The sequence below is a fragment of the Sylvia atricapilla genome, chromosome 10 (genome assembly GCF_009819655.1).
Source record: "Sylvia atricapilla isolate bSylAtr1 chromosome 10, bSylAtr1.pri, whole genome shotgun sequence".
Classification (NCBI taxonomy): Eukaryota; Metazoa; Chordata; class Aves; order Passeriformes; family Sylviidae; genus Sylvia; species Sylvia atricapilla.
In genome coordinates this window covers 6,826,904-6,840,999 of record NC_089149.1, presented here as the reverse complement: position 1 = coordinate 6,840,999, position 14,096 = coordinate 6,826,904, and the positions used below count along the sequence as shown (strand labels likewise).

The following is a 14,096-nucleotide window of genomic DNA, read 5'->3' as shown; positions in this document are numbered from 1 at the left end:
GCGTGGCATCTGCAGCAGTTGTTCTGTAGTGTCTGCTGTGAGGTGTGAGGCTGCTGGGTGCTGTCAGCCACGTGCTGAGCACACTTGATGTGTCAGGGCTGTGCTGGGGGCAAATGCTGCTCATTCAGTGCCACCCAAGGAGAGCTCTGTGTCCTGTTCTCACTAATACCCTGGGGAAAGACAAGGTGGCACTGGGTGCCCCTTCCATCAGCTCTGTAGAGGATACAAATAATTTTTAGCTTAAAATACTAAGGGGTGTTTCTGTCCCAGTTTTGTTGGAGTCCAGGACATTTCAAAAGCTTTATTACAGAATTACACTGCTAAAAGGGGTACATAATTTTTCATTTCTTCCTCTGCATGCTGTGTAAAGACTTTATCATTATGTTGTGTTGGGAGGAGCCAGTTTAGTCTTTATTCAGTCTTGGTAATCAGTGAGTCTGGTTTCATGCAAACTTGTGGGAAGAAGGAGCTACCAGGTGAGTTAGAGGGCTTAAACTGTGCTGCAGGAACATTTGCTTATGTTTTGAATTTTGGAGCATAAAAATCTGATTGGCACTTGGGTAATGACTCCATTTTGTGGCTTTAGGTTGATTTAACATTTCCTTTGTAACTCTGCCACCCAAACTTGTAAGTGGATCGATCAGATGGAGCTGAGTAACCAAGAATATATTGTCTTTGGAGTCCCTTGGCTCAGCAGTGGCAATTGGTGATTGCCTCTTGGTATCTGAGTGCAGGCTTGGATACCTTGTCCTTAATTCTAACTTCAGATTAATAGACAATAAAAAATGTTCCTGATGACTTAATGTCCATGAAACTTTCTGACCAAATAATTCAATTTCATATTTGTACAGATGACTACTTCTCTTGCTTCTTAAGTCATTGCACAGTTTTTTGGGGGGATGGGTAAGAGGATAGATACAGGATCTGAAAAGTATGGGGTTTTAAGTGTCAGGGATATCTACTGGGCTGGTTGTTTTCAGGAATTATTTTTGATGCACTCCTAAAAAGAGATGAGGTCACTAATACCATTAGATGTTTTATGTATAGCTGACATGTTGCTGTCTTAGTTGTTGACAGCTCTTGGGTTTTGTCTGAAATTTCTTCTAACAGTATAATCCCAGAAAATCAGCTTTGTGCCTAGAAGTGAGGTCCAGACAAGATTGTACCTATCAGTGTCCTAAGGTGTAGAAACTGTGGCACAGAGCTGTTGATTCCCTGATGGACTTCAACCTGCAATACTTCAGAAGTATTTCATGACTTTCAATTTTATTTTTGCAGTATCTAGGTGATGTGGGCATCTCTCTCCCCAGCAGCTGGAGCTCTGGTCTGTGCACAGACAATACACAACCTGAGACTGCAGGAGTTTTTAGTGCAGGAAGTTGGAACACTGAACAAGGAATTGTCACATATCTGTCAGATGACTTGATAGTTAAAGTTAATTCTTAGTTCTGTCTGTAATGAAGTTCCCATGTGATACATGTGTCCTCACTGTGAGAACTGAAATTGAGGAAAAATGAGTTTTAGAACTGTTGCTTACTTGGCACAGTGTCATTTGAACCAGACATTCTGGACAAATAACACACTATATTTTAAAAAAATACATGTAGTTTGGGAAAAAGACTGCAATCTGAAGTGTGTGCTAAGAAACACTGATCAAGCAGTTAGATTTTTCTCACAAATTTTACATTGTCTACTGCATGAACTGAGGAAAATCTGCAATTACATAGAAGAGCTTTTTTATGTTTTGACACTAATGATTCTGTTATGATGATGCATGTGTAGAAATACAGTTTCAAGGTAAGAATTAAAATAGCCTGTTGAAACTCTCCTTTTCCTGCAATTTTGCCAATTGTATGGCAAGTATTAGACAGCCTCAAATATAGGAGTTGCTAATAGCTTGCTCTTAAAGAGAAAAAAATGCTTTGTTTCATTCAGACTGCATTCAGAATTAATTTTATGTTAAACATTTTCAACTATTTCAGGACAACCAACAAGTAGTCGTTTAAAACCCAGTGTCTTTCTTCCTGTGGGTGAAATAAGTCCTGAGTGCTGAGGGATTTACTGCTCTGGTATTTTAAACCCCTCCTGATTCCAGACGTCAACATTTTATAAATATTTCTACAGTTCAGACATTATAAAAATAAGTTGAGATGACTTAATCCACTCTCAGGCTTGCTTTTTGGGAGGAGAGCTATAAAAGGTGGTGAAAATAAACATGCACTTAAGAAATGTTAAAGTTGCAATGTCAAGTAACTCTCAAGCAAGAGCTGGAAGAAAATTGAAGATCCCAGCCAGAACGTGTTGAGACAGTTCCAAAATGTGCGAGCTGATGTTTCTGTTCCTGCTCTCAAGGGGGACGTGGCCATCCCTGCACTGACTGAACTTTGGAGGGACGCACAGAGTGCTGCTGAAGAGGCACCATTGTTTTTGGGTGGCTGCTTCAGTGGTTGCAGAAGTTGGAGAAATTGCCAGAAGCTGAGAGGGTTCTGTGGCTGCTCCTTTGATATGGCTGTTGATGGTTTTGACTTCAACTTGTGCTGTGCAGTTCCTGTCTAATTTTCAGGCAGTTTAAACCATGTTTAACTTGTGCTGCACAGTTCTTGTCTAACTTCAAGCCGGTTTAAACCATTTTCTCAGAAGGAGGTGCTGGCCATGTGCCTGTTTCTGTGTTCTGGGGCCGGGCCCTGAGCTGCAGGAGAGCGGTGCAGTCACAGCTGTGACTAAAACCAGGTCTTGCACAATCACTGTTGCAGGTGAGGCTCAGTGGAGCTCACCTGTGTCAAAGGTTCAGTCTGGGACTCTGAATTATGCAAACAGAAGTCAAGTCTGTTTTCTAGGTCAGGTTGAATCATATACGCAGGAAACAAGTCCTGTGTCCTAGAGTCTGAGATAAAGAACCATGGAGTGTCTGTGTGGAGATCTGAACACCACCCATTCCATGAAGTGGGTGAGGGTGTTACTGGGCCATTTTCTCCCCTTGAAGCTGTGTCAAGAACATCATCACTAAGCTTTGGTAATCCTGCTGTCTGTCCTGCTCCCCAGATCCTGCCTGCTGATTTTCACCCTGCTTCTCCCAGCCAGCAAGGGGATTAATTTGTGCAAGAGCCTCGTGTGGCACAGAGCTTGCTAATCCTGTGTAATATGTGGTTGCTTTTCCAGGTGGATCAGTTCTTCCCTTGTGCTCAGCACACCCTGAGCAAGCACATCCACCCCAGGGAAGGAATACAGGGAACAGGGTAGGCACTGGGACTTCAGGATGGCTCCAAATGCCTTTGAATCCCATAGTCTGTAGAAAGGGAGATTCAAAGGCTGCTGGCGCATGGCCCTTCTTAAGTCCCTCTTCCTCCACTACCCCTCCTTGTGTGCCATTGTTTTTTAGATTCCTTGAACAATAAAACAAATTAGGGTGACAGAAGGAATATTGGCATGTCAGTTGGTGATGGTGTGTGGCTTTGAGTGTTGAAATGTAGCTCAAGAGTTGCTTTTCCTTTAGACCCTCTCAGTTGATGTTTAGTGTTTCCTTTCCAATTCAGCTGGTTCCATTTTTTGTTTCAGGATGCCAGGAAAGCCTGTAGTGACACAACTCTTGCTCAGGTATGTTTCTGTTCTTTGTTTAGAGAAATCTCTTTTACTTGAGAGATAAAAAAATAAAAATACCAAGTTTTGACTCTGGCATGTTCCTGTTCAGTAACTGAAAGAACAAAGTGAAAGAAGCCTTTGGAAATGTCCTCTGTATTTTATACAGTTTCTTAAAACTAAACAAAGCCTCGCCAAAAAAATCCAAATAAACAAAACAGCAAAAAACCCCAACCAGTCAAAATGCCCCCACCATCGTAATGGATCCTGCTTCCACTTTACCTTTTAAGTAGGATATGTTTATTGTGTTAAATATATTTAGAAAGACTTAAATAAATATTTTTAGTAGTTTTTTGGAAACAGAATTATTTTGCATGCGAAGTTCTGCCATGCTTTAAAAAGTAACAGTGCAGTAAATACTGGAGCATTTTCTTTCTTTGGTTTAAATTGAAAACTTTCAGATTTTATAATCTGAAATAGTCTTAGTATAATGTAGAAGTATTTTAAAAGAGTGTCCTGAAGTTTCATTGTAGCCATTGTGAAGGGTGTTATGTCTTCTGTAAAATCTGTTTGTGTCAGTGTTGCTGGGTGTACACCAGTATCCTATTTTTTTAAATTATTTCTGTTGCGTGCCAAGATAGATAATTCTATCAAAGTTCAAGTGTATTTTTGTTATCTTGTGCATTAAAAATAGTTCCCAGTATCTCAGGGGTTGGTTGTGTTTATTTTTAGATCACAACAAGTCTGGACTCGGTGGGTCGAATCCAAATGCGAACCCGGCGCACGCTCAGAGGTCACTTAGCCAAAATCTACGCCATGCACTGGGGATCTGACTCCAGGTGTGTGCAGGGCAGGGAGCCTCAGACTGCCACTGGAGGGCTGCAGGTCACACTGGCACCTTCAGTCTCATCTCGGGTCCTGGGAGCCTCATGGGGTGCTGTGGGTGCCTTTGTCCCACCGCTGCTTTGCCTGCTCTTGCCACAGATATTTTGCCTTCTCCTCATTTCAGTTTTAACTTAAGTTTTTGACTCTGTTTAAGCAAGAGGGAGTACATGATGAGGCATATTTTTTGGAATGTTGGATATTGTACTTTCCAAGATGTTGAATAATTATGTAACTTCTGTGGTAGGGATTTAAAAACTTTCCTGACAAATTTTTATTTCATTAAAAGAAAGATCCTTTTGTACATAGTGGGAAAAGTAACTTAAGAGTTTTGTTTTGCTGCCTTTAGAGCAGCTGATGGTGAGGTGTAAACACTGCCTCGTGGTCTGCTCTGTATCACGTCCTCCAGAGAGGAATTCATCTAGAGTCTGTTCTCAAGATTCCTTTTTGCCTAAATTCCTTATTTACTTTTCTATAACTGTGTGGTTATATGAATAATGAATGCAGTTGTGAAGAGAGTTCATAAAATGTGTTTTCAGTGAGTTTTTCACTTGGGTTCATTTTTGATCATGAGTCTCCATGGGATTTCTCAGTCAGGTGATACAAAAATCTAGATCTTTGCAGACTTTTTCCAGCAAATGCACCCCTCAAATAAAAATGAAAAATCAGAGGGTAATAAAGAAATTATGAAACTTCTGAATCACATGATAATCATGCATGATATGATGTATGTCTATTTTGAGATTTTTTTGTTTGTTTGTTTTATATTGACATATTTTCTGTTCATATTTAGGCTACTAGTCAGTGCTTCTCAAGATGGAAAACTAATTATTTGGGATAGTTATACAACAAATAAGGTAGTTATTTATAATCCTTATCAAAAATTCATGTATAAGTTGTGTGTTTGAATGGGTTTGTGTGTGTTTTTTACCATGGTTGCAAGTCAAAAATCAAAGCAGTCTTTCTCATTCAGACAATCTTTTGATTCCTTTCATGGCCAGGTGAGCACCAGTGATGTGTTATAGGTTGTGTCTCTGAAGCAATAGTTAATTACATAGTAATGTGTAACATTTTCACTCTTACTTGCCTAGTGCAATAGCTGTAGCTCTCTGCCTGTGTGGTGTTGCTTCTGAAACTGATTTGGTTTTGAATTGCAAAAATAAACAGCCTCAGAATTTAGTCAGTGCTTTGGGTTTGAGGGCAGAGGAAGGAGAAGGAATTAAAACAGCTGTTAGGGAGAAGCTTAGGTAGCGTGGAGTGGAGCTGTGCTTCTGTAAACTCTGCAGTCTCCATGGGGACAACCATCCTGTCTTACACCCTATAGTTTAAAGATGTAAAAGAATTGGACAGAGAAGTCTTAACTAGAATAAACAAACATTGCGAATGTTTAAGTTTACAATAGCTTTGCCATGAAATAAGGTACTGAAATGTGTAGCCCTGTCCTGCAGATCGTGCTGGTGTCTGTCACCACAGGAGGTGTGGGTGTGTAAAGTGCAGTGAGCTGGCTGTGGTGTGCTGTGAGCCCAGGGGCTGGCCTGTGTGCTCTGACCAGGGGCTGTGTCTCTGCAGATGCACGCCATCCCCCTGAGGTCCTCCTGGGTGATGACCTGTGCCTACGCTCCCTCGGGGAACTACGTGGCCTGCGGGGGCCTGGACAACATCTGCTCCATCTACAACCTGAAAACGCGGGAGGGCAACGTCCGCGTGAGCCGCGAGCTGCCGGGGCACACAGGTCAGCTCTGCTCCTGCCTCGCTGCTGTTACTGCCCCCGGGGAAACACTCCTGCCTGGGGCTGGGCAATGCTTCTGCTGCTGTGGACCCGCTGGGGGAGAGCTTGGATGCTCTTCTTGCATTTTAACCTTCGCTCATTACTCCTGGGTCTAAACCTTACACAACTGTTCTGTTTTTAGGATACTTGTCCTGTTGTCGCTTCCTAGATGACAACCAAATTGTCACTAGCTCAGGAGACACCACATGGTGAGTTTTTGAGCCCTGTTGGCCTTCCCCCACTTCCCCTTTCTTTCTTTTTTTTTCTCTCCAGTGCCTTAATTTGTATTTCAAACTTGAACTCTGAACTAATGACAGACGTTGTGTTAACTTCACCTGCAGTGCTTTGTGGGACATTGAAACTGGCCAGCAGACCACCACGTTCACTGGGCACACTGGAGATGTGATGAGCCTGTCTCTGAGTCCAGACATGAGGACTTTTGTGTCGGGCGCCTGCGACGCCTCCTCGAAGCTGTGGGACATCCGTGATGGGATGTGCCGGCAGTCCTTCACGGGCCACGTGTCAGACATCAACGCGGTTTGTGTAAGTGAGCCTCCTGCTTCTACATTTGCATGATTTCAGCTTAGAGTCTACTGAGCTACCTTGATTTAAAATCACTTAGGGTAGAGAATGTTAAATTGTATGTAATGGAGAAGGTTGTGTGATAACTTAAAATCTACTTTGTGACTGAATTATTATTGCCATTATCTGTGATGCACTGTGCTGTTCCTGGAATAGTGTCACCTGTGCTTTTATTCAGTAACTGAGACAACAGTTTTTTTAAGAGGTACAGAATGGACTAGGGAAACTTTCTGCAGTGTGGCAATGTGTTAAAAACTGAAAATTTTAGATAAATGCAATATACTGAGAGGGTGCAACACAGCCAACCATCCTCATCTTAAAGTTTTTTTGTTTAACAAAAAGAGCTTTCACCAAAATATTCTGGAAGGCATTTAAAATCAGTATTGATGTTGAATTATTCCTGGAATAATTTGGTGATATTTAGAAACTGGATTATATTTCCCCTCTGTCATAGTAACAGTATGTTCTGATCTGCAAGATCTAGGCTCTAGTAAATAGAGAAAGAAATCTAAGTCGAAACTTCATCTGTTTTTGATAAACATGAAAAATTGTTAAGGCTGAGAAAATACCAAACACATGACCAGTACAAAAATGCAGTTCCTATACTTAGACCTGGACCCTGAGATGTGCTGGGCTCTCTCCATTCCCATTTCAATCAATATTGCTGTTGAGAGAATAACTCTGATTTGGAGTAGGTTTTTTTTAGGAAATTGAATTGCTTGTTTGCAGTCTTCTGTCTTGGCTGAACCAACCTGGCTGACCAGCTCAGGATGGAACATTGTGTTCCACTTCAGCCAGGATGTGCAGAGCTGGGGTTTGCTTCATTTTGTAGGAGTCCGTGGCATCCCCTGTGACTCCTGTTAGAGCACACACAGGAACTGTCTGGCTACAATTCCAGTCATGCTGATGTCCCCAGTACTGTTCCAGAGGTGTCCCCTTGCACAGCATTTTCAACATGCAGATATTTATTTAAAGTAAAACATTCTTTCTCCGTCTGGTAAAATAATCCCGTGATGTTGTTTGACTGACACACGCCCAGTGTATTTTCTGACTGACACATGCCCAGTGTATTTCCTGACTGGCACGTGCCTACTGTGTGTTTGTGGTGCCAACCCTGTGTCCCGTTGCAGTTTTTCCCCAATGGACACGCGTTTGCCACGGGCTCTGACGATGCCACGTGCCGGCTGTTCGACCTGCGCGCGGACCAGGAGCTGATGATGTACTCCCACGACAACATCATCTGCGGCATCACCTCCGTGGCCTTCTCCAAGAGCGGGCGCCTGCTGCTCGCCGGCTACGACGACTTCAACTGCAACGTGTGGGACACCCTCAAAGGGGAGAGGGCAGGTGAGGACACTGCTGCTGGTGCCCAGCCTCGGCAGCCCTGCAGAGTGCAGAGCCAGGGCACTGCAGTGCGGCTGGTGTGGGGTCTGCTTTCTGTTTTCTCTCGAAAGAGCATCCTTTTAGTGCATTTGGTTATGTCTTGCAGAAGTTACACTGCATTTCACTTCCATCTCCGTGGTGTGAGCAGTTAAGGGGTCAGGAGAACAGGCCTGTTCTTGGGCTTCAGAGATCTCTGTGCTGGGAGATCCCAGCTCCTGAGGCTGAGGAAGGCCCTCCAAAATTGCATCTACAGAAATTGTATTTCACTGAAGCGTATGGCATTAAGTAGTGCAAAACTACACCTTTGCATTGACTTTTGCACCCATGAGTGGCAGTAATGCAGATTTAGCTACAGGAGTCTTTTTGCTTTGCATTCCCTGCTGTTGGGAGAGAGGGAAAGCGGATCCTTCTGGTCCTTGAATCAGTCACTTTTTTCAGGACACAGAACGTTTATAGCACAGCTATTTCTCACTTACAGTAACTTAAATGCTTGGGCCTGGTTCAGTTCTGAACATCAGTTCTGCTGTTCAGACAGAAAATAGATCCTTTTCCTCCGTTCTACCAGACCTGGATGAGGAACCTTGGGAGAGCAGACAAGGGCAGGAAGAGGCAGACAGAAAACAGAACCAAAGAAGGAAAGAGGCACGCTAGTGCTGCTCTTTGGTTTGTCACAATACATGGGGGATTTGTACTCCCTAGGGTTGGCAAACCTTGGGAAACTCAAGGTAGTTAATGCATCCAGGGCTTTGTCAGGAGACATCACATTGGATTTTGGAAGTGCTTGATGGCTGAAATTGTGGATAGCACTGTAGGAAATGGGAAAACCGGTAGAGAGTCTGATTAGGGAGGAGAAGTCATAAGGGCAGAGACAAAAACAGAGGCAATATTGTGTGTAGATATTTTTTACATACCTTATTGTTGGGTTTTTGGTAAGGCTGTTATGGTCTATGTGGTTCCTCAGAGTAAAGAGAGAAAAAGAGAATTAAGATCTTCCATTACATCTTTTTTAGTACATGTAAGACTTACCTGGGAGAGGAGAGCAACAACTGAAGTCCTTGACATCCTGCAGACACTAAACTTCCATTGCTTCTTCTTTTCCAGGTGTCCTGGCTGGCCATGACAACCGTGTCAGCTGTTTAGGTGTTACTGATGACGGCATGGCTGTAGCTACAGGGTCTTGGGACAGTTTTCTCAGAATCTGGAATTAACTGGGAGCCAAACATGTACATTCTCCATTTGAGATCTGGAGAGATCAATGCTGCAGCCTATAGCTGTGAAATAACATTTCTACCTTGTATTTGCAGGTGAAGTTTTTCTATTCACTGATTATTACACAAAAAGGCTTTCTGTAAACTAGAAAAAAAATCAAGTGAAGAAATAGGGGAGGGGGGAAGAAATCACTGACTTTTTAAAAGGGGCCAGCACACATAATCATGGTGACCGACAAACTAAGAGCCAGTCTTTTTGTTTTTGGTGGTTTGGTTAGATTGTCCTTGAAGGGTTTTTGCTTGTGCTCAGTCTGCTAATTCTGTACCTTTTTTTTTTGTACATAACAGAATATACACATTATAGCAGCCAATCATGTAACATTTGTCTGTATGTAAAGAAATACGTTTGCATTTTTTAAGGAACTACATTTATAGCTTTGCTTTTAACCCGAGATGTCACTTCTGAGTTTTGTAGTGGGTGAACTAGATTGCTGTTTTAAATGTTTTTGTGAATTTACTGTAGATAAAGTTAAGCCAGTGGTATGTATGTGTTTTTTATAATGGAAGGCATTTGAATTTTTTTTAAAGGCCCTGGAGACTCCCAGTTAAAACCCACCGCCTTATTCACTCACTTCTTGACCTGCTTGCCTGTTTTTGATCAGGGGGGTTCTTCCTTCAAGCCAGTGGTTCCTGGTTCATCCATTGGCAGTCATGACCTCCAAACACCAAGGAGTTAACGCCAGGTAGACTCGCACCAACAGCAGAGATAGTTGGAAAATAAAAGAAATCCAGACGTTTTAGCTTCCTCCCTGCAGGTTTTTGCATCAGTTACTCCATGCAGCCCATGGGTACAGAAGCCAAGTGGCCGAGTGCTGTGGCCAGCTCAGCTCTGGCCAAATGTGTGGGTTTGGCTCCTCACAAGCTCCAGCTGATCTGCACTCAGTGACTTGGCTGCTGTGCAGAGCCCAGAGCAGTGTCTGCAGAGCTCGCTCGTTCCACACCAGCTGAGAAATTCAGGAGGACTTTGCTTAAATTCCTAAAGAGGATTTAACTGTGCAGTTAATTGCTTGTAATTCTCCTCCAAATTCAGGGGTTGCCAAAGCACACCACAGCCAAAAGTGCTTGTTGTCAGTTCTGTGCAGTGGGAATTACCAAAGGAATTGTGTAATTGAACTGCACCTGTGTGACCCCTGAAAACTGCCAGGATAACCTTGAGCATATGTGCTTGTTCAGTGTGGTCACTGAGGGCTGTGCCATGGGGGCTTTGAGATGCCAGATGTTCTGCAGCTCCAGCACTGGAAACAGCCATTTCTGCTCCTTTCCTGGTTCTGATTTTGATGTCAGTTGCTTAGAAATACAGTTCAGTGCATAGACAGGAAAATTATGTGACTGATGCCCACTTGAAACTGCCCAGGGAGGTTGCTTAACTTTTTGGTGCCTGGCAGCATGTCTGCACTCACAGTGGATGTTCCCTTGGGAATCTGAACATCTGTGGCTATTTTGGAATGGGGGGATTAAGTCTATTGGCTTCTATTAAGTGACTTGTGTTAATGATAACGTGAATTTTAAATCACTAGGTTGGAAAATGATGTTAGTCATCATTCATTGGAACTGATGGGGAGTCTGGGTGTCTCTGGGTCAGGTAGCAAAGAGAAAGGCCCAGAATCCTGTAGTATATCCAAATGGGATTTCTGGCTGAGATGACTTTTGTCAAGTTCCTGACATTTTTTAATCCTAAATTTCAGTACTTCCAGACTGTGCCTGTAAACTCGCCATGTCTATAATGGTGAAGGTACCACAAATGTACCAATCACGGTAAATTCACTTTTAAAATAATAAAAACGCATTTCTTATACTGGAGAAGGAACATTTCCTAACAGCAGCCTGTGGTGTAGGACCAAAATCCCACTGTATTGTGTCTCACAGGAATTCCTGAGTGTTTCGCTTTGTGATCTGTCTGCATTTATAGAACTACTATGGAATTCTTGTAACTCTCTTAAGTGAGCAGCTCTTTGGGATCTTGCAGACTCAGTTTATTTTTTAGTGGTGCACTTGATTATTTTTTTTTTTAACTCACAGCTGCCTTGAGTGAATCATTCTGGAAATTTGTTACTAAGAAATTTTAAGAAAATATTCTTTTTCTAAAAAATTTTTTTTCCATAGAAGTGTGTTTTGAACCAATTTCCTAGTCAACACCTTTGCCGAGACAGGTGCCATTTTTACATTCTGGTATTAAAACTGGTTTCTACTTGTGAAACTCCAAATTTTACAGCTGTATATAACTTTTCCTACCGGTTCAGGTAGCCTGTAACAGTGGTAATGGCTCTTGTACAGGTATTACTGCAAATAACTTCACTGTCACTGTTGGATGGCTGTTGCCTCTTGGATTCAGCTGCTTTTAAAATAAATACTAAGGAATGCCAGCTACTTGCTGAGGTGTCCAGCGGCATCAGAGAGCTCTGCCTGCCTCTGCTCCTCGCTCAGCCCAGGTCTGAGGGGCTCCGGTGTCAGCACACGAGGGAGCAGCCTGAGCACAGCGCGGGAATCGGCGTCTGCTGCGTCTCTGGAGCCTGCAGGAAGCCTGTGACAGATCCTGCCCAGGTGACCTTTGCTGTTCCATTACTGCCCTGGCTGGGGGTTCGTTTTTCAAGCCTGCAGATTCCAGTACCACAGGTACTATGTGATGCCACAGAACCACTCAGGCTGTGGCATTCCCTTCTTCAAACAGCTGGCAGGGACCTCTGGAGGTTGAAGCCCTGGCTGAAGTGGAGGTGGCTTTTGCAGTAAAAGCTCAAACTCCTCCTAAAAGAAGGAAGGTAATAAAATGACCCTTAATAGGTTTTACTTAAAAGATTTTACCCCAGCTTTGAATTTCAGAGAAACTGGTGAGTGCCTGCAGTTGATGTGGGTCCCGGTGTGCAGCTTGTGTGACTTCTGACTGCACCATTACAGTGAACTTGCAGCAGGTGTTGCAGCATGAGTGGGCACGTCTTCACTGGCCTTAGAAGCTGGTAGCCAGACTAAATCCTTAGCTGAAGTTCAAATAAGTTTTGTCATTACAGAACTGGAGTAACCAAGAGCATTGTGCCAAACAGTGGCAGAGTAACTCTTGCCCAGCCTCTCTTCTAAAGGTGATCTGTTATGGCTCGGGAAGCAGAACCGTGTGCTTGGTGTCACAAGATTTATTTTGTTCTGGTAGTTTGTCAGCATTTTCTGATGTGATTTAACTTTGCAATAGAGAGTTCTCCCTTCAGGCAAGTGCCCAGCCTGGGCTTGTTCCCATGCAGCCTTGGATAGCTGTTCATTGGTGAAGAAAGCAGTTTGAGATTCTGGAAACCACAGAAAGCTGCTGTGGCTTGGTGCTGATGTTTGCTCAAGTACTGCAGTAACGTGGCCTGGTTCCATCCGTCTGCAGCCCTTTTCCTTCCAAACACTGCTGTCCTCTGCTGCGCTGCAGATCCACGGCAGTGCTGGCGGAGCCCGCAGCTCCGTGTGTGACAGGATTTGCACCACTCCAGAGGGAACAAGGTGCATAAAGAGGCTTTTCCTGCCCCAGGACAGGGCCTGAGCTCGCCCTGGCAAAGCTGAGCTGGAGCAGCAGCAGGTCCCAGAGTGGCCTTGCTCTGGCTCATGGGGTGGAAGTAGTTGACTCCTTCCTTCGGTTGTGTAACTGCTTGCCCCACGATGATGTTCACATTAATTACTTTAAGGTGGAATGAAGACATTGTGGAAAACATTCCAAGAGTTGTAGTCTGTCCTCTCTGGGGACACTGTCACCTCCACTAGGTTTAGTGCTGTGCTTTAAGATGTTGGTGAGAGTTTTGGCTAATTGGACTAGTTGGTATCAATGGTTGTGTAGCAGAATGGCTGGTTTTGAGATAGCATTTCCTGTCCAAGTACTTAGCATGGGTTGATGGTGCACTGTGTATCCAGTACTCTGGCATGCATGCTGGTCACACTCCTACACTTCAGAGGCACCAGAGCCTTTTATCCAATTGCTGGTTATGTAAAATACATGCAGAATGTTAATGCAGTGTTGTTATGGTAAATGTGTGAACAGTGTTACTAATTGATATAACTGATAACAGATTACATGTGCCTGACATTCTTATACCACACAGTATGTTTAGGTTTTAACTAATACGGACTTCGGTGGAATAGTCTTAGGTATTTCAAGCCTTTGTTTTACTTACACAATGGTGCTCTCTTTGTGTTTTTTTTTTTTTTTTTTTTTTTTAAATAAAAGCATCTGAACACTTGTAGTACATATTACGTCCAAAGGAGTCCAAAGCAAAGTGCTTCTAAACATGCTTCATTTTACTTTGCCTTTAGTTCCCAGCATCTCTCATCAGCTTCTCTTGTTTTGTTTTTACTTGTTGCTGACTACTTTGGAAAACTTTGGTAATGTTACCAATTATTAAGTGATTCTGCACTGCCTTTGGATTGTGTATGTATTCAGAAACAGTCTTAAAGCTTTTATTTAAGCTATTAAAAAACCAGGGACTTGTGCCATTTGTTCTTTATCAGTGCTGTTGTAAAAAGACTTCCCTGTGACAAAAAAATCACTTGCTATGAACTTTGTTTATAGCTTTTTTTTTTTTCCACGATGGATCTTTTTCTTTGTATTTGTACAGTGGCTCAGTGAAAGGTGTTGCCATGAGTTGATATTGTAACCAATAAACAAGTGCTTTTAACCA

At 43.0% G+C, this 14,096-nt stretch overlaps 1 protein-coding gene across 5 annotated transcripts in view; it reads left to right on the top strand.

Moving 5' to 3' along the window:
• GNB4 (G protein subunit beta 4) overlaps positions 1-14,096 on the top strand; it is a 30,927-nt gene extending 16,831 nt beyond the window's left edge. Inside the window, exons 3-11 of one of the 5 annotated variants that reach the window (XR_010744355.1) lie at positions 3,556-3,594; positions 4,309-4,415; positions 5,252-5,315; positions 6,028-6,190; positions 6,369-6,435; positions 6,568-6,769; positions 7,939-8,155; positions 9,293-9,495; positions 11,734-14,096. Coding sequence is in view for 3 of the 5 variants with exons in the window: in XM_066325766.1 (XP_066181863.1) it covers positions 3,556-3,594; positions 4,309-4,415; positions 5,252-5,315; positions 6,028-6,190; positions 6,369-6,435; positions 6,568-6,769; positions 7,939-8,155; positions 9,293-9,399 (966 nt within the window). In the remaining 2 variants the exon portion in view is untranslated. Of the gene's footprint in view, positions 1-3,555; positions 3,595-4,308; positions 4,416-5,251; positions 5,316-6,027; positions 6,191-6,368; positions 6,436-6,567; positions 6,770-7,938; positions 8,156-9,292 lie in introns of those variants that run through there. The other 4 variants (XR_010744354.1, XM_066325766.1, XM_066325768.1 and 1 more) reach the window with 4 other exon arrangements.